At 41.5% G+C, this 25,622-nt stretch overlaps 1 protein-coding gene across 4 annotated transcripts in view; it reads left to right on the top strand.

Annotated features, from left to right (window-relative positions):
- Positions 1-22,294, top strand: part of ccdc85cb (coiled-coil domain containing 85C, b) — an 81,082-nt gene extending 58,788 nt beyond the window's left edge. The window contains exons 3-7 of one of the 4 annotated variants that reach the window (XM_033649364.2): positions 2,014-2,055; positions 7,451-7,552; positions 13,810-13,902; positions 16,106-16,204; positions 17,061-22,294. In XM_033649364.2, the coding sequence (XP_033505255.1) occupies positions 2,014-2,055; positions 7,451-7,552; positions 13,810-13,902; positions 16,106-16,204; positions 17,061-17,150 (426 nt within the window). In that variant the 3' untranslated portion in view covers positions 17,151-22,294. Of the gene's footprint in view, positions 1-2,013; positions 2,056-7,447; positions 7,553-13,809; positions 13,903-16,105; positions 16,205-17,060 lie in introns of all 4 variants that reach the window. The other 3 variants (XM_033649363.2, XM_033649366.2, XM_033649365.2) reach the window with 3 other exon arrangements.
- The last annotated feature ends 3,328 nt before the right edge of the window (positions 22,295-25,622 follow it).

Raw genomic sequence — 25,622 nt, 5'->3', positions numbered from 1 at the left:
TGAAGTGTTTTTCTTTTTCACTTCTTTAGATTTGAGGTTGGTACCAGAGTGTTTCTGCAGTGATAGAACTTTCAATAATAATAAAATCACACTTTAATCCAATACTGAAAAATATAAACAGTTGTGACGAGGCCTGTCACCATAATTACGTTATTGACTTATTGTACGATACAAAGACCAGGGATGTCGTAAGTTAACTGTTAATTCTTCTTCTTCTTTTTGATGTTCTATGGCGGGTGGCAACCAACGTTAACGTGCATCACCGCCAAACTGATAATTGGACGAGCGCAGAGAATACTTTTATCCGGTTATGCCGTAGGCTGTATAAATAATCAGTTTGGCTACGGTTGAAGTCTTATGGCCATCGCCATCTTGTTTTTTTGGGAGGCATTTTTATTTTCATACGTCAATGTTCTAGACCTTAAGTGATTTTACATTCTCTGATTGCTAAAATGTGTAGCCTAAACATCGATTAAGAAAAGATTTTAACAATTCCTCTACTAAAATGTGCATCATCATACCGTCTACAACCTGGCGCCTTTTCTAGATTTTGCTTCAATGGCGGTGGCTCGTCTTGAGACTTCATAGCTAGGCTAACTGTGAATTACAAATTCAAAAAAGGAAAACAGAGAATTTAATGGTGTATGCACAGATTTGTTTGCTTTCACCACCAACGCTGCAAAGTTGAATTACCAAATAATTATGAATAGTCCATTGTAGTGGAGCCACCTTGTGGTAAAAGACATTAATGAGTACTTGTTACTTGTTTGGAGCCATTAGTTATGTTGTTCCTTTCATTTTGGCCAAAAACGGCTCTTTTACAAAAGGTTGCCGACCCCTGGTCTATGGCGATTGACTGTTTTGGAGCCAAGTGGCCATTTGATGAACTGCATTGGCTTCATTACTCAACCTCAGAGGTCGCCAATTGGGTTATACATGTCAGTCTATAGGTTAATTTTGCTACTGGTGCCCACCACCTGGGTCTGGTGATAGCTAACATTAGCTAGCGCGCTGCTCATTCGATGAACCGCTTGTAACACTGCTACAACCCAACAGCATTGCAGTCAAAACATTGTGCCCACCCTCCAGTCTCCCCCCAGGTGGCACTGGTGAGTGCACAGCTTGATTTTGAGCCACAAACCTCCTTTAGCATTACTGTTAACTCTGTTAGCACTGTTAGCAGTGTCAGTGTGGCTAGTGTTGCTAACATAGGAACTATACTATAGAGCAGTTTGTGGCTCAAAATGCTTGTTCACCAGTGCTATCAGAGGAGAAACAGGAGGGTGTTCACAGTGTTTCTGCAACGATTGGTAAATGGTGAATGAGCTGCTCTGCTAGCTAGCTCCCACTGGCCTCGGCTAGTAGGCAGTGCAGAGCAGCCAAGGCGAACGTTAGCTAGCCATTGTCCAGAGGGTGGACGATGCCTAGCTTCATCGAAGCCAAAAGAAAATTGAATAAAGGGCAAAACACTTACATCATGAAACAATAAAATGTAACCCTCTTAAAATGAAAAGCACTTTGAAATGTGGCGCTTAAGCTCACTTTGACAATTAGGTGCCGGACTAAAAGGAAAGACCTCTTGTATTTCACGTCATTTATGTTTTCATTTTTTGTTTTTGTTTTGTTTTGTTTTTCCTAAAAAAGATTTTTATTTTTGTTTTGTTGAATACTTTTCTGTTTTTCAGTGTCAAAATATTCTAAAAAATAAATGTTATTGCTCTTTGAAAGGGTGTATAAAATGGTCTCAAAATGACAACAGTATTGTTTATCACAATTATTTCTGGGACAGTATCATTAAACAAAAGTAGTTATCATGACAGGCCTGGTTGTGAGTCACCATGACACAACTGAACCTTGCCATTGATCAAAGTACTCTTCCTCATTTACACAGTTTTTTATGTTCTGTGGAGCCCAGGAAGAATACAGTTGCTACCACTGCTGTTAATAACGGCTCCTGATGAACAGTAATCAAATAATGAACAAATACACTATTATGTTCTTCTCTCCCTGTAGGCTTATAGCCGCTATAGTTTATCACAGATTCAGACGAAGAAGGTAACTTTCTTAAACGTCTCTGTCTGTCGGCTCCTCTGCTGTTTGAGCCTCTGCTGCCTCTTCCCTCTTTTATCCGTGTGGTGGTGGGACTTTTCACAGCTTTGAGCTCGATGCTTGGACGCAGATGGACACAGTAAAAGCAACACCTGTACAATGTTGTGCACTCAGCTGCAGTGATGTTGAATGGTATAATTAGTATGTCGACACTTTCACAGGTGCTGAATCAACTCTGTGGTAACGTTTAGGAATAATTTGGTGTAGAGTGCTGCAGGCACGATGGTTTTTATTGGCCAATCTTGAAGTTAGCGTCGTCCTGGTTCCCTCAACAAAAAGCATTTTTAGCAGCTTTAGAAGTTTTCAGATTTATGCTAAGCTAGCTAAGCTAAGTGGCTGCTGCCCATAGCTGCATATTTATTGCACTGACAAGACACTGGTATCTATCGTCTCATCTAACTGGCCTCAAGTGAATGAGTGCATTTTGCAAGAATGCCAGAATACATGCTTAGGGCCATACAGACATCACACAGCGTGTTGTACCTCATATGTCGTCCTTTAACATACAACAAAGTTCATCCTCAGACATTACCACAGACGTGATTAAGTCATGTGACACAGTGTCACTGTTAAAAGCTTGAAGGAATGCGACTGCATCACCTTGTAGAGGTGTTGCCTCTGTGTCCAGTCCCTGCTACGCACTGCAAGCATGCTATGCTAAAGAATGAGCACAGGTGGCCGTGCTTGTATGTGGTCTGTCTTGGCAGGAAAAACGTTTCCTGTCCTTGGAGCTGTGTCGCACAGCGCTGTCAGCGCTTGGTACGAGGTACCCCAGGTGAACGAATGCTACTTTGTGCTTCGGTGCATAAATGACACACGCTTGTCCCGGCTTGTCGGGACGTCTGGTGGGCTGAATAATTTAAGATGCGGGGGGGCAACACAGGTAGATCCAGGTTTCCATAATGCATGGCTGTGTGAGAGCGACTGGAGAATGAGGAAATGTCTGGAGTTACAAAACACTGTCTGTGACGGCTGTGTTATGAATAAACTTTATTAAATTGTAAGATTTGGCACTCCAGTAAATCATGGAAACAACAGAGAGTAATTTGGCTCTTATACAACAACCTACTTACTGAAGTGTCTGAACACAAGCAGGTGGAAATGTTACAATGGATTATTTGCTTCAATGGACATATTGCCTAACTTCCTGTGTTATGAAACTGGCCCAGTGGAACTTGTACTGAGCCTGAAGGAAACAATAGCCTCTTATCGCAGGAATGTTGACCCTCCAGACCAGCTCGGCTGAAGGATTTTACTGTACTGAAGGTAGAGGAGGGCGTCAACAACAAGCTCCCACGGTGAATATTAACAAGGCCTGCACAGCACAGGTGTATACGCAATGAGGAAAACAGGTGTGTGCGCACGTGCACGCCCACACTTGTACTCAAACTTGCTCGGGCGCATACAAGTACACGATTTGCTCTTTTCCCCCACTCGGATCTCCCATGTCTTTCAAGCGTTACTTATCTCTGTTAGCTCAGTGAAGGGTGAGGCACTATGTGGCTTTCCCTACATGCTCACTTCCACTTTATCATTAACATGTAAGTGCCCGGTGTGACTCTGAGAAGTGAATGATTTATAGGACGGATTTAGATGACACTCCATCCGTTAACTGCAGGCTAATTGAACTCATTTTGTGAGAATGGACCAGGGCGGAGGGGAGGGGTAGCTTCTGGGGCTCTGTGCCCCGAATCCAGCGTTTAATATAAGTAAGGGTGCTTTCACACCTGCCCTGTTTGGTTCAGTTCAATCGAACTCAAGTTTGTTTGCCCCCTAAGTGCGGTTCGTTTGGGCAGGCGTGAACACAGCAATCACACTCAACTGCGCACCAAAACAACCTGACTGAGACCTTCTTCTAATAGAATATCAATATGAGTATCAAGACCATTTTCACTGCCTATTTTTGCCGAAACCGCGCATGTCACGCAGAAAAAGTAGACAAGACTCTCTTTTCTAGATGCAGTCAACCTTCTTCAATTTAGGGACGAAGGAGCTCACTTAAACACGAGAGCGATGCTCAGGACATGCAAAATGCTTCCGTCCACTTCTAATCAATAGCAATCCCACTCTTGAAACTATCCCACCATCTGCTGGTTCAACTGGGCCTGATCTAAAACCATCATTACTGACTGACTTCAAATTGCAGACACCTCCATTTGTCCGTGAAGTGATGCAGCAATAGTAAGTTTACGTGGAAAGTCGTCATTAGACCAACAAAACATGAGCAAACTGGTAGTGCGTTACTGTTGTTTCTGGTGTATGCTCACACAAAGCAACAATAGACGTGATTAGGTTCCCAAAAGTTCTCCATTTTGCACGTCCACGCAGCTGAACAGTAACTGGAGTTTTTAAAAATCAGCTCCTTAGAAGGCGTTTTACAAAATCTCATATCCCTTAACGTGTAGACAGAACCTCGGACAAACCGGTGTCTAGCAAAGCAGATTAATCCGACTCTGCTCTGTATTCCAATAAATTCCGGCCTTTAAGGAGCACGCTGCCATCCCCTCTACCCTGTTTTCAAGGCGGCAGCACCCCTGCCCCTCATAACTCAAACAGGAAACGATGCGTGGCGTCCACAGCTTCTCGCTGTCAGCACCAAGAACATTGTGATGGATGGATAGACGGAGGGGCCAGCCAAGACGACTGCGGAGGGCCAACTGTCCCCGGCTGTCTGGCAAACAAATGGCTTTGTTGGTCTCAGTGGTCAAGGTCAACTCAGGAAGGGACGTAAAGTTGGAGACACGTGCTGGTTTGTCTGTGAAGCCAGACTTAGCAAATATTCTTCAGAAGGAAGCTGTGCCCGAGGAATATTTTGACCTTATTAACGCGTCTTATTGAGTGGAGAGATGTGTTAATTTCATGGATTGTGTGTTTTTGTCGTGGCTCCTTGCAGATATGACATTTAGGGCATAGCTGCTGATAGACACAAAGCCTGGAGAAATGACAAAGAGATGGTAGCAGAGGTACAGAATCGAGGGCATGAATATGAAAACCCAAAGGATAGATCAAGAAGTGCCAAGGGAAGGATTGTGAAAGGTTAGAGGAACACTAGCAGGGTACTAAGCTGAGAGGAGAGCAGGGGGAATATCAAAGGACAGAGAAGACAAGGGGAATGCTGATGGTAGCTTTGTGTGTGTGTGCAGACTGTGTATGTGACTGTACACCTGTGTGTGTGAGAGGCAGACAACACTGCACAATGTCCACGTATCCATAGACGCACACCCACGGATCATTTGGGCTATTTATTGCCCGGGCGCTCTCGGGCATCACGTGTGTTTACTCGCCGCGTCTTGCGCAGAGGGAACACTCGTGCGTGACATGAGAAATGTCATAAGGAACAGTGGTGTCGCCATGTTCCTGCCCACAGAGGGAAGCGACGCTGGTTACCGCCTCCAGGAACCAGTGGTCTTTGGCTGCTAATGAGGACAAATCCGAGGAACTCTCTCCCTGCGTAATGTCCCTCGATGACGACACAGCGGCGTTATGTAGCGAGCCTCAACAAATAAAATCAGCTTTGCAAATGAAGTGCTGGAAGCGATGGCGTCAGAGAGACGATGATGATGAGTGTGCAGGTGCTGGTGTATGCGGAGGAAGAACATCAGAGTCCTTAATGAACCATCACTGAGGGTCTGAATATAGACCGTAGAGCCTGACCAACATATAGACGTAAATATTACCTGACTGTAGTGTATGTTGTAGGGCTGGATATGAAGATTGATCCTCTGGAACTGATTTTCTTTGATTAAGTTCTTGGTGATTCAGTTATGCCTGGTTCACACTAAACAATATCAGCTCGATTATAGCCTGACGCTGCGTCACACGGTGTCGGCTCAGCTCATGAACGACAATTAGCGTCATACACGACAGTCCACTGTTTCATCTCGTATATTGTGTCATAGTAGACGACAACTGATGGCACGCCTGGGACGCCTCCAACAGAAAGTCTAGCATGTTTGATTTTACTTTTTGTCATTCGCGACTGCTCCCGTCACAGCCACTTTGACCAATAGGAACACAGAGCGATCTGCTGCTGTGGAAACTGTACGACAACAACTTTTCCTGCAGGGATGTTACCACACAGAGTAAAAAGGAAAAATGATGGTGTGAAACTTAGAGGCACTTTATCAAGCTGCTGAGTACTGCCATTAGCATCAAGCTAGCAAAGAATGTTATTTCTTCATAATGGAGGATATAAAGGAATAAAATTCACAGATAGTGTCTGGACCTTTACTCAGCACAACGGGCCGTTATTTGTTATTCCCTCTGTGTTTTTGTATTTTTACTTTTTATCCGCTCCTGTTGATAAAGTTAATGCATGGCGCCGTTATTTCAAACTCAACACTTCCTGTATGTTTTTCAAATTTAAAACCCCTTATAACCTCGGTTGAGAGAATCCCTTTATTTTCTAAACAGGCTCTTCACTGAACAATCATAACAAGGTCCGAATCTGAGAGAGCATCACGACTATTTTTTACGATTTTCAACTGCACTTCATTGCAAAAAACATCTGCCTATAAGCAGAAAAGCTGCTGTGAAATTAGGCATTTGAGGCAGCAACAATCCCAAAACCAGCCTGTGAAATTCTGGAAGGACTGAGATAAATACCACTGTTGCATTGAAACCCCTCTTAAACTTCTTCTACGTTCATCAAGTGATCGACACTCTTGTTTCCTTGAATATAGAATTGTGTAAATTTCACATTATAGGCTGATGTGTAAAAACATTTCTCGATTATAAAACTGAATCAATGATTTTCCTTAGTTCATGCAAAAGAGGCGCATATGTGTTTTTTTTAGGCCTATGTGCACAAAAGAGTTGAGCAAGAATAATCACAGACCTGCACCTGTCAGAGGTTCATCATTACACATATTTTAAAGAATAAATGCCGTCCCACACAGCTACACACGGACTCTAAGTACCACATGCTTCGACTAAGTACAAGGCATCCACTTAAATGATCACTTTGAAGTTTGAACACAGACAGGCAGGGTCACACATATTTTTCCATGACTTTTCAAGGACCCATAATAAAATGTCCGTGATCATTCAAGACGAACATTGCTCCATTTCAGAATACAGCACAATTTAAAAATATAGAAAAATAACTTTTTTGTGCACGTTAACAAGTAGACATTTTACACATCATGCAGCCCGAAATGAACCACTTGAAGCGAGTAACTAGTGCCATCAAAATGATCTTAAAAATCAACTGACATAGGAAAGATCTTGTGTGAATTATCTAATTGCAGTAAAAAAAAAAACATGTTTTCGGCTGACATGTCACTGAAGCCTTCTGTCTCTGCTTGTTTGTGTGTGTTTGTGTTTGTTTTGTGCTCAGCAGTATAACCCAGGTGACCTTCGTGCCCTGAGGAAGGGAATGACCCTCTACCACTCAGAGTCCCAGCTGTCCTCACTGCCGCAACGCCAGGACGCCATGCACATGGTCAGTACACAGAAGACCAACACACACACATTCACAGACCCACACAAGACAGCTACACACACTGAAAGAGCAGGGTTCAGTATGACATTACAAAATTAAATACAAGGATTTTCACGTACGTTCTTAAGCACTATGTTTTCATTTTTTCCCCTCAAAATTCAAGCACTTCAAGGACCTTGTGTAAACCCTTACAGAGGGATACCTACTCATACCTCACCACTGAAACAGTCAAAGATCAACACTGTGACACTGCTTATACAGACGTGGTTACGCATAGAGACGGGGTTTAATCACACACACTTAATTGCAGGGAAGACTTTGCCGGTGCCTCCACAGTGGAATCAAGTCACTTTTAACTCTCCAATTAAACCTCCACGGGCCACCTCACCCTCTTACACATGACAGGAAGTGGAACACACACACATAGGCAGGAAGAAAGGATAGTGAAAGGAGGTAGGGCATGAGTGGGATGAGACAGAGGAGAGGAAGAGGAGAAACTAAGACAGCGAGACAGGAACGAATAAAGAGGAGTCAGCCTTCCCTCCTCTTCCTCCCATATCCTGTCCCTCCCTTCCTCCTCCCTGGAGCCTGTTTGAACTGAATTCCACTATGAAAGTAATAATCCTCTCCAATCCAGCGCCACCCCTGACCCAGCCAGTGTCTGGGGAGGAGAGGCTAGGGTAATTGTTTTCTGACTGCTTAAGGAAGGTCAGAGCCGGGCGATGCCACTAACCAGAGGACTAAATCTTCCCCGTGTAAAAATCAATATTGTGTTTTAATCACAGGCCCAGTGTGAGGTTGCAGGCTGACTGCGCTCGGAGCCAGCTCGCACCTTTTAAGCCCACGGGTCAAACCCGCCTCCTCTGTGGATGTTCGTGTCGTGCAATAATGTCTATGAAACCTTGACCCCACGTGAGGTCTCTCCCCGCGGGACGATGGATTTAAACTGCAAATTATCTTGACGGTTGTCTCACAGCGTTTAATTTCACAGTGAAACAAGGTCATGATTGTGACTAGAGGTGAAAATTTTAACTCCTCACTGACATGACATCTGATGTCATTCTGTGAGACTGGAAGGTAGAAGTGGATTTGTGTGACTACCTGTAGTTACATTCAGTCAGGATCTGGTTGCATCAGCTCGTTCAAACTTGCCGTGCCGTAGCCTCTTTCCGACTGGACAATAAAACCTACTAACATCTGACTTTTGTCTTTAGAGACAAAAGTCAGCATTGATACCTCTGCAGTAGTTACAGGTATTTATCGGCTTCAGTTCACTAGTAGTGATAAAATATGACACCCAGATAGACACACTAATTTCCGCCTGTCTTCTGGCGTGACTGTTGGTAACTTCTGTGACTCCTGTGGCTCTGTTTATACCTGGTACAAACATGTGTCTTGGGTGATCCCATAGACTGTATAAAAATGATGGACTGCACGACAGCTCCCCAAAAAGTGAAGCCTAAACATCTTGATAGCCCCCTGGTGGCTGGCTGCAGTATAGGTCATAAACCCTGCCCCCTCTATGTTAGCAGATCTGGGCCAAACTAAAAACTCACAGAACCCCTCAAATAAATATTTCCCAGACATGGTTTCTATCATTTTAGGTAGTTCTTATCACGCAAGTGTTTGTTGCTCTGATAAGTTTGGTTTCAATCAGTAATGTAATCCTATAAAAAGAGGATTCAACGTCATGGTCAGGGGTGTGCCATATCATCTTGTTCATGATAATACCTGTATAATTTTTTACTCGCAGTATTTGGACTAGTTGACATTGACTTCAAATCACCTGTTGATTTATATATATAGATCTCAGGGGACATTTTTTGTATCTGGGAGCTGTTTAAATGTGTAACTTGTGGTAGATTTTATTTACTTGAACTATTAATATTGTATACAGAAACTGAATCTTACTCTGAGTTACTGTTGTTGGCCAGAAAGGTTAAGTGTTGCTGTATTCAGCTCCATTACAACTCACATGGTTCACTGACATAACAACTGTCTTTATCTGGACACATTTTCCTCACAAATACAACATGCTAACATTATTAGCACAAGCCTATGGCATTTTACATTGCATAAATTAGCCTAGCAACGCGCAGAAATTTCCTCTGCTCATATGAAGCCAGGATAAATCACACACAAGACTTTAACTGTTATTTTTGTGGAGGCTTTATTGTCTTCACAATTTATTGTTTATTATCTGTGAAATTAAAGTAAATAAAAGCTTCGTTTCCGCTGAGGGAAATGGTTTCAGCTTACAGAAACAGACAGGAGGTCTGCGTTGCTGTGACGTGTAGTTACATTTCTGGGGAGGTGCATGTCAGGCTACGGTGTAGGGTACAGTGTCGATTTAACACAGAAGTATAAATTCCGCCTTTGGCTTTCCATGTAGGCGCATGGAAGGGCAGGGAATTTTGCTCTCTCAACCACAGGCTTTCTCCGTTTGTGCGTGGAAGGCCCCAGAACAGAGCCATACCACCAAATATTACACTGCAAATGGACATAGTTTTCTTTGACTAAAGTGTTCCTGACTGAACTCACTAATTGATATGTTATATCTTGTTTGTTCAAACAAACAAAAATCAGTGTAAAGAAACAACAAACAGAGATTTTATGGGGGGTTGCAGCAGCTTACAGCAGGATACTAGTGAATCAGTTGCATGCAGCACAGAATAACTTATTCTTTTAATTCATGTCCTCTTCTTATGATGGCTTTGTTGGCGTGACGACTGCACAAAGACGCACTCATGTTGAGCTATATGGCGATCGATTGCCTGCTCTCTAACACGGCCCAAGTTCACCCACGAGTGAAAGAGAAGATGAGAGATGTGGGGCCGAAGACTATACCAGCAGTGAACTGGACTCTTCGTTGTGTCCTGATCTATCAGCTCAGCCTTTATGTTACGTCCTTTGTCTCGTTCAGGCCCAGTTTCAGGTCAGCGAGTGTGTGTGAGATTGTCGGATAGAAAACCAGCAAGAAAGAAGAGAAGGAAAGACGGATGGAGAAAGGAAGCGTCCAGCCTGCGTGATCCTCACAAACATCCAACAGTCGGCTCTGATTCTATGTGCTCAAACTACAAACCATTGATTCTGACAGCGTTTGTTTCCCTCCCTTCATCCTGCAAGGCCTAAATCAGGCCTGTTTATGCAGGCGAGCCTCCCCGACTGTACATCCATATGAACAGTAAACATTGCCCGGAGCTGGCTGTGTCTCTGCGCTGTCCAAATCTGTTTCCTTACTGCACGGCTCCAGCGCAGAATAAACAAAAAGGGAAAAAAAAACTGGCCTCGATGCTGGCAGGAAGTGTTTACACATTTCAAATAATAGCTTTAACCCACAGAACAGAGCATCAAAAGGAGGCAACAGTGATTTACATATTTTTTCTTGTAATTGACTTCAAAGTGAACCTCAGATGAGCTGTATGGAAAAATGAAGCTGTTTGTTTTGTTCCTGTGACCTTAAACAAGAAGAAACACTTTACTCAGTGGGAAATGTGTTTGTGTTTAACAAGAGGACGGTTATATATCATCTTCTCATAAATATGCACTTAACCTTGGTGACGAATTTAATAATATGAGGGTGTCGTTCAGTAAATATCTCCCGCCCTGCACGTCACTAAATCAAAATACTGTTCCTTGTTACATTCCAACACTGCATAGTGCAGACAGTCAGAAATTATTAGGTCCAAACACTTAGAGTAAATGTCTGGTCAACTTTGTAATCCTGTTTTACATTCTCTGATTCCAGCTTCTTATTGTACTTCCTTTAAATTGAATTGTTTTTAATTAAATTAAAAACATTTGAGGACATCGTCTTGAGCTATGAGAAGCACTGATCCACATTTTTCAGCATTTTCTGACATTTTAATAACCAAAAATCGAATCCATTAATTAAGAAAATAGTCGACAAATTAAAGTAAGCAGGAATGAGTGGGCCCTCGCACCTCACCAGGTTACATGTGTGTGCCAATTTTTGTTGAGTTTTTGAGCACCTTAAGGCCCTCAAAATGCAATTCTTAAGAATAATAATAATAATAATAATGATAATCATAATTGAAGCTGCAAGCAGCAATGAACGGGCCCTCGCACTGATGTGCAACTTGGGGGTGCTGGCAGACGCCGGCTGACGCGGCAGTTAATTTCTGCAAAAGTCAGACACTGCATGCAGGAGTGAGATGGCATATCCTTGATACAGTGATGGAATAACCTATTTTACATTTTGTACCACTTCCTCTATCCACTATTGGGTGCTGGAGAAGGCACTAATGATACATCATGTTTTTGTACATCAAATTTAGATCACGGCATTCAATTCTAGTAAATCAAAAGATAAGTGTCTGAAAAGATGTACTTCCTGTCGCCACTAGGAGGCACTATGACTATAAGGGAATATGGTCTCATGGATGCTCCACAGCGGTCGTGCCCTTCAACGTCAGGTATATCTTGTAACAATTTTTGATCACAAAGTAGTCAAGCTCACACAAACCAAGTTTGAAGGCAATCCGATGAAATCTGTAGGAGGAGTTTGTTAAATTACAACACGTAGGCCGAAAATGACCACGGAATTTAAAATGGCCGACTTCCTGTTGGGTTTCGGGAAAGGGTCCAAGAGGCTTTTTTGTGCATTTGGGCACGATACACGTCTGTACCAATTTTCGTGCATGTCAGTGAAACATGCCGCAGGGGCTGCTCTTTAAAAGGCGTGGCCATGCTATTTTGCCCCACCCGCTGAAGAAAGCCATATCACATGTAAATTTACACAGTGACTGATGCGCACAGAAAAATTGACTCGTTTTCGACTACGTTAAAAAAAACAAAAAGCCAATTTACTTCTGGGAAAAATAATGATATTCCTTCAGTTTCAAGAGGGTCCTCGCACCACGTGGTGCTCGGGCCCTAATAATCGTTAGTTGCAGCCCTGTTATGTAGACGTGCTGTGATGACACTTGACATTTTAGAAGTTTGGCTTCTTTTGTTAAATGAAATAAAGGTTTTGTTTGAAAATATTTATATTTTACATTTCATTTTACAAATCAAATGACAGTAAGTAACATTTTGAAAGCTCATGTTGGTGCATTCAAAGGACACTCAGACTTTTGAGCGTGCTGTGGAGCAGCAGCCTTCTTTAAAACAATAAACAACCAGATTCATCTTAACCTTTTCATTTTGTCGTTATTATCTGGTATCAGAACTCATGAATGAAATGCGTTAAGGCAGGCGAGTCTCATCTCCATAACGTGTGTGTGGATCAAATCCTACCTGAAAACAAAAGGGCAAACCACGGCCATGTTTGTTTTTTCTCTCACATTGATGACCTTTTACTGTCTGAGCAAATAAATAAACGTCATAAAATCATCACTGTACGTTCAGAACAAACAGTTGTCAGTCCGTAACCTGCAGGACCAGTTAAAAAATCTATTTTTCATGTGGTTGACGTGATCTGAATCGACCGTTGGCCAGTGTCCACAAAACATCCCTGTTGGCTTCAGTGGGATTATTATTTTATCTCTGTGCTATTAAGTTGTGTGGGCTCGTTCTGGCACCTAAATGGGGCCAGCGGGTGCGGAGGGAGCTGACAAACGCATCAGCAGTGAGCGGAGAATTGAACCCGGGCTAACAGAGCCACGGAGCTGTGTCTAATGCAGGGCCCCGATGCCAGGTTATAGTGAATGGTGCCATTGTGTGTCCCAGAGATCTCTGTGTCCCTCTAACAGAGAGCCACTGTCTGGAACTAACCGGGGGTAGGATGAGTCAAGCAACCCCCGTGGTCCTCTTCCTGGCTGGCTGCTCCCATCACAGCAGGTTAAATCACACTGTGCAGGTAGCAGACCTGGCTGGGAGTTGAGTACGAGGTGAATGCAAAGAGGGGGAAGAAGAACACAAGGGGAGGAGAGGTGATGTGAGTCGGGATGAAAGCGATGGCATTTTCAGTGCTACAGTACAAGAAATCCCTCGTGTTAAATCAGACCCAAACACCAGCTGATCAGGAGAGAGTGCTTTACTTCCTGTTACTGAGTTCTCTGTTATCTTGGCTCAGGTTAGGACCTCGGTGAGGTGGTGCTCATTTGACTCCTGGGGTTGACCCTGTGTGACAGCAGACGTGACGAGATCAGAGTCTGACATGTCCGCCAGATATTGTGGGTTTAGTCCTTTGTCGCAGGTCACCCCTTCCTCTCATCTTTGCTCTTCTCTGTGCTCCATCCACTGTAGAAAATAACCTGACATCATTTCTTTTATACTTCCTCTTCTCCCTGCAGGGTACCGGCCGTCTCCCAACCAGCGAGTCCTCTCCTGCCACAGGCTACCTGTCCTGCGTCCAGAAGCCTGAAGCCGTAGTGCACGCCATGAAGGTACGACACTCATTTAGTAAAGTCTATTTTAGGATAATTGTGGTGGGAACCTATTGCTCTTTTTATCACTATCACATGAGTTAAAATCTAATTTTGCTTCTGTCACCAAACTGGGTTTTGTGCTGTTCCATATAAACTTCAGTCCTACTTTTGGCTGCGTGCTATCATTTCGTTTAAAGGCACAGTTCACCCCAAAAACAAAAGTACATATTTTTCCTCTTACCTGTTCATCAGTCTGGATAGTTTTGGTGTGAGTTGCCGAGTGTTGGAGATATCGACCATAGAGATGTCTGCCTTCTCTCCAATATAATAAACTAGATGGCACTCAGCTTGTGGTGGTCAAAGCGCCAAAAAATACATTTGAAACACTCAACATCAACGTCTCTTCCCAGAAATCATGACCTGTTAACTGCAGATAATCCACAGACCTTGTTGTGAGCAGTTTCATGTAGGAACTATTTTCTTTCTACCGAACCACTCACCAATTGTATCACTGCACAGAAGGAAGCGTGCATCTACTCGACGCAGTTTGTTTGTATGTTTCTGAAAACCATGTACATGTTACTTTTGTACACTATTATGTAGCAGATACATTAAAACTTTACCTTTATTTACGTTTCAGCAATGTTGTGGTTAACATGTGGTTTGGTTAAGACATAAAAACCACTTGGTTATGGTTAGGAAACGATCACGGTTTGGCTTCAAATGCCCACTTTTCGCGGCACTATCCCGGCTAGAACACAGCAATGTCTCTGTAGAGAACAACCGCTTTTTGTGGCACTGTCCCCCTGGAAAAACAGCAACGGGTCGCCACAAAAACACCCACATTTTCTGTCTGGGATGCAGCAATGACTCACAAAACACAATTGGTTTTGGTCTGCAGCTTGGCAGGTGTCGTGCCATCCACCTTCCCCTCCATCTCCCAACGAAAAAATAAGCTCATATACCGCGTCACTTTATAAACAATAATACGATGTGTATGGAACCTACGAATGCAGCATATTCATGGTTTGCATGGTCCAATCTGCTGCTAACTCCCTTAGCACCACTGAGCTAGCTAATGTTACAACTCAACCAAGGAGGACGGTGAACTGTCCCTTTAACTTAAATCATTCAGCCTGTTATCGTGTTCAAGTAAGCAGATTTCTTGATATTTAAATTTTTCTGTTGCAAATTTTAATGAATGCAGCTACAGAGCTAGCTATGTGGGAGTATGACATTTTTAATCCTGCCCTGTGATTGGTCAGTTATTTCTCTAAATTGGATAAACAGCTTTCATTTTAAAGCTTTAGTTTTTAAATTGATTATTGATTATTTTATTTTATTTGTCTTGCAAAATTTTCTTTATTCTTTATTTTGTTTTGTTTTTTATATCACTTATTTTATGTTGCTTCAGATTTGCTATATGAAGGACTCTGGACAACATGTTCGTATGAACACTGCTGTATAAATAAAGTTTAGTCCGAGTCAGAGCTGTCGGTGGGCACAACATCAGACCAATATGAATGTCTGAACTTTTCTGAGATTCCTCTGAAACTGGTTCCAGATCCAGAGGTCTGGAAACAGGCTTTAAATGCTCGAATATTTCTTGGTTAAGTGCAACACTGATACTAGTCAGACATTGTATATACTGTGGGAAAGCCCTATATATATCTTTGTATTAAAAAAAAGTAGACTCAAGACTGAACTTCAAAACCTTCTCAGAGTAAAATAAGTACAAAAGTGCACTTGTTAGTGAATAAAACTGATGTTAAGTGTGACAGCTCAGTGTTTCCCACAGGATTAGACTCTATGTGTGGCAGTAGCAAACGACTGGGGGTCGCTACCTTTTCATTTTCGTATCAGTCTGTCCATTCTCCACATTCAGAGGTTTTTGTGGGTCCATGAACGCAGCAGCAAACTTTTAGAGCTAGCACAATGAACAAAGTTTCACTTTTCACTGCTCTGTCTGTGCCCAGAGTACACTAGCACTGCAAGAGTGCAATGAATAACCAAACAGTATATATATTCCAACAGCTCACCTCATGAACAGTCTAGCAAACATGGCGGCAGATGTTTTAACAGTGGCGGGCTGCCACAAATAAGTGAATGTGTGGGAATCCTGGAGTTTTTGCATAAAAAAAATAGGTGTTGTTCACATGTTCACACTTCTGAAGTTTTTATTTTGCTCCCTGTAATATAAAATACCACGACTTGTCATCAGGTGCTGGAGGTCCATGAGAACTTGGACAAGCAGGCTCCTGAGGACTATGAGGACGACCTCAGTGAGAAAGAGAAGGCCATTGTGAGAGAGATGTGCAACGTAAGTGCAGCCCTCTCCCTGCACCCTGACATTTCCTCTCTTGAGTCCACAGTGTTCTGTCTGTATGTTGGTCAGTTATTTAGTTCTGCTGGGTGCAAATCAGGTCAGTTTTTGAGCTGCTTTCACTAATGAGGAAACCTCATTTAGACTCATTTGGTTTGGAATGACACTTGCAGCAGTGTCCCGGGCACGGCACTCCCTCTTGCTTTCTTTCTATCAATCTCTCCGTCTCCCCCCCTCCCTCTCCGTCGTCCCTGCTCCAAAGCCAACTCTAAACTAAAAGCTGTGGGTAGAGGCTCGTAGTTGAGCTGTCAGAGCAATTAAACTGGAGCGGCAGGGAAAAGAACACCCCGCGCGCCTCAGCCTCACCCCTCCATTCTTCCTCTCCTCCGCCCTCCACCTCATCTCCCTCCATCTCTCTCTTTCGGCACTGAAAGGCCCGGCCCGGGATAAAAGGTCCGCTGATTAGAGAGAAAACGAGAGCGGGGCTATCTGGGCCCTGCAGAGGTATGTGACAGGCCAGGAATCTGGGGAGCACTACAATAGTACCTCTGTAATATCACTGGGGTCCCCCGGGGGCCCCTCTCACTCACTGGCAGAGATCTCACCGAGACGGAGGACAGAGATACAGAGATAGCTTTACTGTGTGTGTGTGTGTGTGTGTGTGTGTGTGTGTCAAACTGTGAGCATTTGAAGTTTTCGTTCTTGAAGAAGAAAGTCTTTTTTTTTTTTTTTTTTTTTAATTCAGCCCAGCCGTACTCTCTCAGTCTCTGCCTCTCTGTGTGCCTGTCTCCTTCTGTATGTCTCGCTCTTCCTCTTCCTCCTTCTCAACTCCTCTCTCTGCCTCTGTTTGCAGGTGGTGTGGAGAAAGCTGGGTGATGCAGCAGGATCAAAGCTGTCCATCAGACAGCACCTCTCTGGGAACCAGTTCAAAGGGCCGCTGTAGCATGGCAACCAGAGAGACGGAGAGAGATCAGGATTTACAGTACCTACACTCACCTGAAAACACCTCTTAACTACCTGCGCCTACACAACCCATCATGCCGTGCTCCCTACTGCCTACAGCTCCCAGCATTCCTTCAACAAACACGCTCTTTAGACTGGCTGAGATAGCCACTACATGGACCTTTTAGTCTGGTATCCACATGCACAACTTTACGACATGTTTTTATCTCTCAGAGCTCACCAAGCGTTCGACAACTGGCAGCTAGTTTCACTGATTCGCCGCTTTTCTTCGTTGATTTTGAGGCTTTCAGCTACACGATGATCTCTCTCTGTAAAAGCTATAAACACACATCATGTTTAGTCCTGTAGATTATAGCTGTGCTACATTAAAGGGAAACTTAGTATTTTTTAACCTGGACCTTGTTATACCATGTGTTTGTGTCTAATTGACTAATGGGGACAACCGTTTTTGAAATTGGTCCAATATTTAGGAGTGCGCTGTGTCCAGGAGCAGCGAAACTGGCTGCAGTGTAACCACTCAGGGCATGTTTGTACCACAACATATCTTCATTAAACAGTCCGCATGATGCACGCATGATTCCCGAGCGCGGCACCGCTGCTGCTCACCGCTCCCTCAGGGGATGGGTCAAATGCGGAGAACAAATTTCACACATTCAGGTGTGTGACAATCAGTGGAACTTTACCTTTACTTTACCTTTACACTACAGTTCGTATGATATCCTACCAATTAGCGCCCCATGGATGACTTTATGTCCAGAGCATAAAGTGACCCAAAGTCAACCTTGGTTAGGTTTAGGAAAAGAAACATGGGGAAGATGTACCTTAAAATCAGTCAAAGTTCACTCAAAGTTCACACAGTTCTGAACACTGGTCTCCTAGGGAAAGTCCTGTGTTTTATGACCTATCCACCACCCCAACTTGCCTCCATATGGACTCGCTCTGGACCAATTCCTTCTTTACTCCCAACACCACATTGGTCACTTGATCGCAGCCTTCCAGAATACATGGGTTGTGCATGAATTACCAGCTCATCATTATGTGGAATATTTACGAATTTTGGTGTGTTACTTTTCGTACATACAGTGTATGAGAACAGCCTGTTGTACGTTCAGTTTATGTCCACTTAAAGTGCTTGTTTTTACCACTGACAAGCTCAGTTTTATTGTAAGTGTCTGACAACATTATGGAAAGGATCCTTACAGAGATAGACCTTTTTGTCGAGGACTAAGATCTGTTTTGTTTAACCAGAAACACACCCAAAATCAGTATCACCAAATACACCAGACTGCATTTAAAAAAAACTGTAATTTTATCACCATAAAACACACTTCATTCAAAGTCGATAGAAACTAAATAAAACTCACAAAAGCCATCTTGGTTTGTCTTTCCACTGTTCCAACAATCACCAACTCTGGTTTGGTTGAAATAAACCCTTACATCACCCAGTTAGATGTGAAAATATGCTGAATCTATACACGCTAAAATTACTCTTTATATAAATGGAGTCTGGTGGGTTTGGTGAGCAATTTCGGGGCTGTTTCTCGCTAAACAAAGAGGATCTTACCCTTTAACAAAAGTCTATCTCTGGAGGGATCCTTTCCATCATGTTGTCAGAGACAAACACACAGTCTGAGCCTGTCAGTGGCTAAAACAAACACTTTTAGAGGCTGTAAATGGGCCCTGCATAATTGCCCCAAGTGGTTACACTACAGTCCATTTTCAGCTGCAGAGGTCTCGCTCAATACAGGACCAGTTTCTGAACTTGTTATTCCTATTAGTCACTTAGATACAGAAACATAAAAATAAGGTCCAGGTTGAAAAATATAAAAGTTACCCTTTAAGCTAACAATACGACATGGTTCCAAGCACAGACCCAATTAAGGCCGCAAGGGCAGAAATCTCTTCACATGTTGCTGGGATATGAAGGCAACATTACGGCGGTATCTTCAGATAAGTTTTGATAGTACCTCCTGTAGAGACCCTAGCTCCTGTCACATGTATCACCCCCTAGTGGTCAACGAGTATAACTAGCATTAGCGTTCTAAAGTGTTAACTAATGTGAAACCCACTGTGACCTAGCGCCTTTTGCTCATAAGACAAGTCTATGGATAATAAAGTCTAGAGATCACTGTTAACTTGTGTATATTATGTATAAAACCATAGCACTACTTCATTGTTATTGTTGATTTTACTTTTATCTATTTTGTATTCTAGCGTGGCCATGTGATCAATGATTTAGTTTGAAAAGCACAGACACAACCGGACCTTAAACAGGGTTTGCTTTTGGTAAAAAAAAAAAAAAACCTAATCTTTTTTTTTTATTATTATTCTTTTCCAGATGCTATTATTCCTTCTCTGTAACCTCTGAAAATGTATCAAGGCCATTCTGAATCAAACCATCTCCACAGGCTAATGGATAGATAATTTTCTTACTTTGTGAAATTAACTAAAATTGTATGCTGTGTGCATGCTTGACAATCATTTTCTCAGGTCAGGAGGGCTACAGCTTTACCTTTGCCCATCTGTGACTGCGTGTGAGCGTGTTGCCGTGCATGTGTGCGTGGAAGGAGATTGAATGGTTTTCTTGCAGCTGTAGCATCTGCCTGTGAATCCTCTTTTTCTCTATTGAACCCTGGTTACAACTCGGTTGAAGACTGCTGAAGGCATTTGCTGAATCCATACAGAAAATCCCCTCGTCCCAGTGAAAAATTTAAAGCCAAATTCTAAATACCAAGTTCAGTTTGGATGGCATTTTTGGATCACACCTAATTCCTTGTGTGTCATTTTAAAGGTGCAGTGTGTAGGATCTAGGGGGATATATAGACAGAAATGGATTATCATATATTAAGTATTTTTCCTTTTGTGTGTAATCACCGGAAAATAAGAGTTGTTGTGTTTTGTTACTGTAGAAGGAGCCATTTATATCTACATAGGGAGCGGTTCCTCATCTACGGACATCGCCACCATATTTCTACAGTAGCCCAGAATGGACAAACCAAACACTGGCTTTAGATATGGCCATTTGCATTTTTACATCAGCCACCATAGTTCGCGTTTTTGCAATTGTTTTTAATGAGAATGAAGCTTTTGCTCGCTGTTTTTGAGTTGTGACACGCCTCGCGTCTCTGGGCTCCAGGCGCCTGGCGTTCTTGCTGGAGCACTCTGAACTCCTGGAGTTGAGAAAACTTCAACCCATGTCATCTTTTTTTTCCATTGGCCAATCAGATTATTTGAGAGGCGGGCCTTCTGTGGTGGTCATGACAACAAGTTAACAGTTGGTAAACAATGGAGGAGAAACTGGTGGTAGCGATGTGATTTTACAAACCGCAGTTACCTCCATCTTAATAGAAATCAGCAGGTGTGGAAGCAGATAAGTGCAGTAACTGAAACGTCCATGATGGAGGAGAAGCTCCTGGACCAACTGGTGGTACTCCCCATGATCCAGCCTCTTTTTTAGGGTCTCATGTACCCACACAGATCTCTGTTTATCTGCTGACAGCCTCTCACCCTCAACCAGAGCTACACACAGTACCCTCTGCCTCAACATGTCAGGAACTACACACTGATTACTGTCAAATACCTAAAGTAAATAAATAAATAAATAAACGGTAAATTTATTACACGGGAAGGTTAGAATTTGCAACCTGCAAAACGCTTTCTGTGTGATCGGGGCATTATTCAGTGCTTTTACCAGTTTAAATCAGCAGGGGTCTCATTTGTAAATATTGCGTACACACAGAGAGGCCTGAAAGAGGCAAAGTTGTGATCTGTAAAAATAGATTTGATGGGAGAAACTTTGACCCATGCTTACAATAATTTTAAAGACAGGAAATTGGCCTGACTGTAGAGACTGCCATTTTTGGATTTTGTCCATACATACATTTTTAGTATGGATCCTACGTGCTGTTTTCTAAATGAGGCCGCAGTTCCGTTTGTTTGAAGAGAAAGAGACATCTATGGATAATTTGGCTCCCGGTTATAATCTCCTGAACATCTGGATCTTAAGCTATCAAAGAAAACAGTTGAGCACACATTAGCAGACACTGGGCGAGCTGCCCATCTGTGATGTGCCAAACAGTGTTGGAAGAACAGTGATTTGTAACGTCAAACTGCTTAATTCAGTGTTTTTACCAGTCTGAAACATGAGGTCTGTTTGTTTTGGCGAGGAAGACACCTCTGCGGATAATTCTGCTCCTGGGAAAAACCTGAACAATGAACTCTGAAGGAATTCAGGATACGTTTCAGCTGTTTGCAATCTCCAATCCTCACCACTAGATGCCACCAAATCTCCCTAAATCTTACATTCTGTTCCTTTAAATCTCAGTAGATAGAAAAAGGTTACCTTTCTTGAGCTCAGTCCTTTGCTGTGGATTCAGCAGGTGTGTTTATGCAGTGCATGTTTCTTAAAGTTGAATCTTTTTTTTTCGTAGAATATGAGATAAGTCTTCCCTTAGATGTCTCCTGAAAACACTAACATTTAAAAATGAGTATTTCCTGATGTCAGAATGAACAAACGCTGTTTGTCAGAGTATTTATTGCCAGGTGTCAGATAGAGATGGGAGCGCTATCGGTAACTGAACGGTCACAGTATTTACTCAAGCTGTAAAGATATTTGATAGATAAGTTTAGTGACTGACAGCTCAGGCTCTCCCATCTCTAGTGTTATTTGTTCCAAATTAGAACATTTCTGAGGCTGCGCCGCCATGCACCTCTGTTCTCTCAAATAATGGGGTCAAAAATAAATCAAAGTATGGTTTTTTAAAAGTGTCCTTTTTTCTAGGAACTGATTTGAAGCCATGATGCAATTTTGAATACTTTATAAATGGCATTTGATTTGAAATGTGCCACATTGTTTTTCTGCATGGTGTTTTGATTTGGAACCCAACTGTCTTTTGTTTTTTTAAACATCTATATAGTGTTTCTTTTTTTCTGCCTATATGCTAAAACCACAGTACAGAATCCTAGAATCTACAGCGTAAATGTAAACTCCTGTAGTAACTAGAATGGCTGTAACTTTTCATGGATTTCACTGATATGATGAATATTTGGCAGGTGAAAAGAAAACATGAAATAGGCCACTTTTAGAAAAATTTGGGAGAAAATAAACAAAGTTGATTAATGACACTGTGAAGTGATGTCGTTATTTGATGAAGCAAACGTTTGCAGGCATGTTGTTGTCTCCAGTTGATGAGTTAGACTGCCCTCTGCTGATACAGCACAGGAAGTGAAACTGCATTTTTCCTATGAGGTTCTGCACATGAGCGATTCTCAACATAGGGTACTTTGAGTGGAAAGCTTGAATAGTAAACTTGACTCAACTAAAAAAACAGAAACTGTGATTTCATTCAAAACAAAACACATAAAAAAACATCATTCTTAGTCAGCTGTAACACATTAACACCAACTGCAAGTGAGAGTGCATGAAAATATTTGGCTAGCAGAGACGTTGAAATTAATGATTCCCACGGTCATGGAAAACCTGGAAAACACATGGAGTGTGTGCACTGAAATTGATTGTTAGAGTAATCTTGCATAGATAACCACTTACAAGGCTCAAAAAGCGTATGCCTACATTCTTTTGTTGCCACACTGTTTATGAGTTTATAATCAAATACATTAGTAATACAGTGATAGTGTTATCAGTTTAGTTTTCCCACGTGCTTGAAAGTCAGTGCCAGATTGATATACACTAAATGCTTGTATGACTGTGCCCGTAATTTTAAGTATTAGAAGTGACTATGAACATACCCAACTATTAGAGATAGGAAAAGGTTTCTGATTAAAGTTCACACAATAACTAACATTTAGATATACAGTTCTGCTGGTTCTATATGTTGTGAATTTTTTTGTGAGTCCTTGAAAAGTCATAGAAAAGTTTTTAAATTTTGTCCATGAAAATGTTTGGAGAACCCTGTGAAATATTTACCAAATAGTAAAGAATAAATGGTTGAAATAGTGAGTTAAGGTCAAAGAATGAATAAACTGTTAAAGTAATAGATAAGCATTTGAAATTGCTGAAACCTATTAAAACCAGTTGAAATGGTTCGCATAAAGTTGGATAAACAGGTGACATAGCTAGAGAAGTTGACAAGCAGTTGAAATAGTGAGCTAAAATCTACAGAAAGAAACAACTGAAATAGCTATGCGTAATAACATTGACATAAACTGAACAAACATTTAAATGCAGCACTTTGGTTTTTATTCCCATTTCTCAAATTTTGGTCACAAAATCAGTTAAAATCCCATGTTAGTGAGCACTTCTCTTTTCCCAAGATAATCCATCCACCTGACAGGTGTGGCATATCAACATGCTGATTGAGCAGCATGATTACTACACAGGTGTGTCTTTGAATGGTCAGGTCACAACAGAAGGCTATGGTTCTAAAACAAAAGCCCTCATTAATTGTGACTAAAGAAGACAGCAGTATTATAAGAAGATAAGGAGATATATGGAGATGAATCGTGAGCAGTATAGTAGCCACAAACTGGGAGCACATGCTGTACTCCAGAGGCTGTCCTGGGGTCAAAAATACACTGAAAAGCTTGGGGACACTTTAATTTTGTAGCCAGCAAGGTAAAGAAAACAGGCATACTCAACAACACTGTGAAGGAAGCAGAGAGACAACTGTTTGATAATGAAGTTGGCATACAGATATGGACATCATATGACATTATTCACACCTTGGATTGAAAGCTGATTCTGTTGGTGAGCCCTGATGGACTAAAGGAAATAATCAAGAATGGACACACATTTGGACTTCAGGACAGCTTCACAGGTAGGAGGTCAACATTTTCATCTGTCTCTTGTTCACCATGCCAGTATTGTATGGATGTGTTCTCCCCCATTGAATAGTGTGTGTTTACCTCCTGTCAATGTGTAGTGTCTCCCCTTGGTGGTCAAGTCTAAAGGGCACACCTGTGTAGTAATGATACTGTTTAATCAGCACCTTGATATGCCACACCTGTCAGGTGGATGGATTATCTTGGAAAGGGAGAAGTACTAACATGTATTTCAACAAATTTGTAACCAAAATATGAGAAAAAAATATTTATTGAATGCAATAAAGGTCTTAGATCTTTAACTTAAACCTGTGGAAAAATTGAAACAAAAACAAAAGTGTTTAATTTTTGTTTAGTGTAACGTTAGTTGGCAAGCAGAGAAGTTGAAATTGTTAGGGTAAAGGATAAATGGCTGAAATAGTTGGGCTACTTGGAAAAGCTGTAAATATACGGTTTACATACTTAGCTAAAAGTGCAATGGATAAGCATTTGAAATGGCTAACAGTTGAAATAGTTAGCTATAAGTAACAAATAAACAGTTAGCCAAAACTAAAGGATAACCAAATAAAATAGTTAGCTAAAACTTGTGGGAATTGGTTGAAATAATTAGCTAATGGCTAATGTTAATGGATAAGCAGTTGAAATAATTTGCTAAATGTAATAGAAAATCAGTTCAAATGGTTAGCTTCAAGTAATATGATAGTATGTTGGCTGAATGATATTTAAAGCTTTTATATAAAAGTGGATATAGTTCTGTTTTCATATAGTTTCAAACTTATGGGGGAAAATACTTAGCTATAACTAACAAATAAACAGTTGAAATAGAATTTATGGGGAAAACAGTTTACACAGTTAGCTAAAACTCCCAGATAATCTGTTGATAGTTAGCTAAAATTACCAGATAAACAGTTGGAATAGTTAGCTAATAGTTAGCTAATGTTATATAGATAAGCAGTTAAAATACTTAAGTAAATGTAATGGAAAAACAGTTAACATAGTTAGCTTCAAGTAATAGATAAATAATTGTATGTTGGCTATATATATTCACTTTTATAAAATAGCTTTAACTAACATCCAGTTTAAAATGTATGGGCAGTTGAACTGTAGTTAGCTAAAACTACCAGATAAACAGCTGAAAAAGTTAGCTAGCACCTGGTGGGGAAGCAATTGAAATCGTTAGCTAAAACTACCAGGCAGACAAACAGACAAAAAAAGTTCGCTTTAACTAGTGGATAAACAGTTGAAATAGTTTGCCAAAAATACCAAATCAACAGTTGAAACAGTTAGCTAATGTTACATGTACTGGAAAAGCAGTTTAAATAGTTTGCTAAATGTAATTAAAAACAACTGAAATAGTTAGCTTAAGGTAATACATAACGTTAAATGATTGTATGTCGGCTATATGAAAACAGAACTATATCCACTTTTATATAATAGCTCTAAACAAATCCAGTTTACAACATATGGGGAAAACAATTGAAATAGTTAGCTAAAACTTGTGGAGAAAACAGTTCAAATAGTTAGCTTAAACTTGTGCGGAAAACAGCTGAAATCGTTAGCTAAAATGACTGGATAATCAACTGAAAGTTAGTTAATACTCCCAGATAAACAGTTTGTATAGTTAGGCAAAGCTACTGGATAAGCAGTAAATGTAATGGAAACAGTTGAAATA

This window comes from Epinephelus lanceolatus, chromosome 13, assembly GCF_041903045.1.
Source record: "Epinephelus lanceolatus isolate andai-2023 chromosome 13, ASM4190304v1, whole genome shotgun sequence".
NCBI classification, from domain to species: domain Eukaryota; kingdom Metazoa; phylum Chordata; class Actinopteri; order Perciformes; family Serranidae; genus Epinephelus; species Epinephelus lanceolatus.
This window is presented reverse-complemented; position numbering and strand designations above follow the sequence as displayed.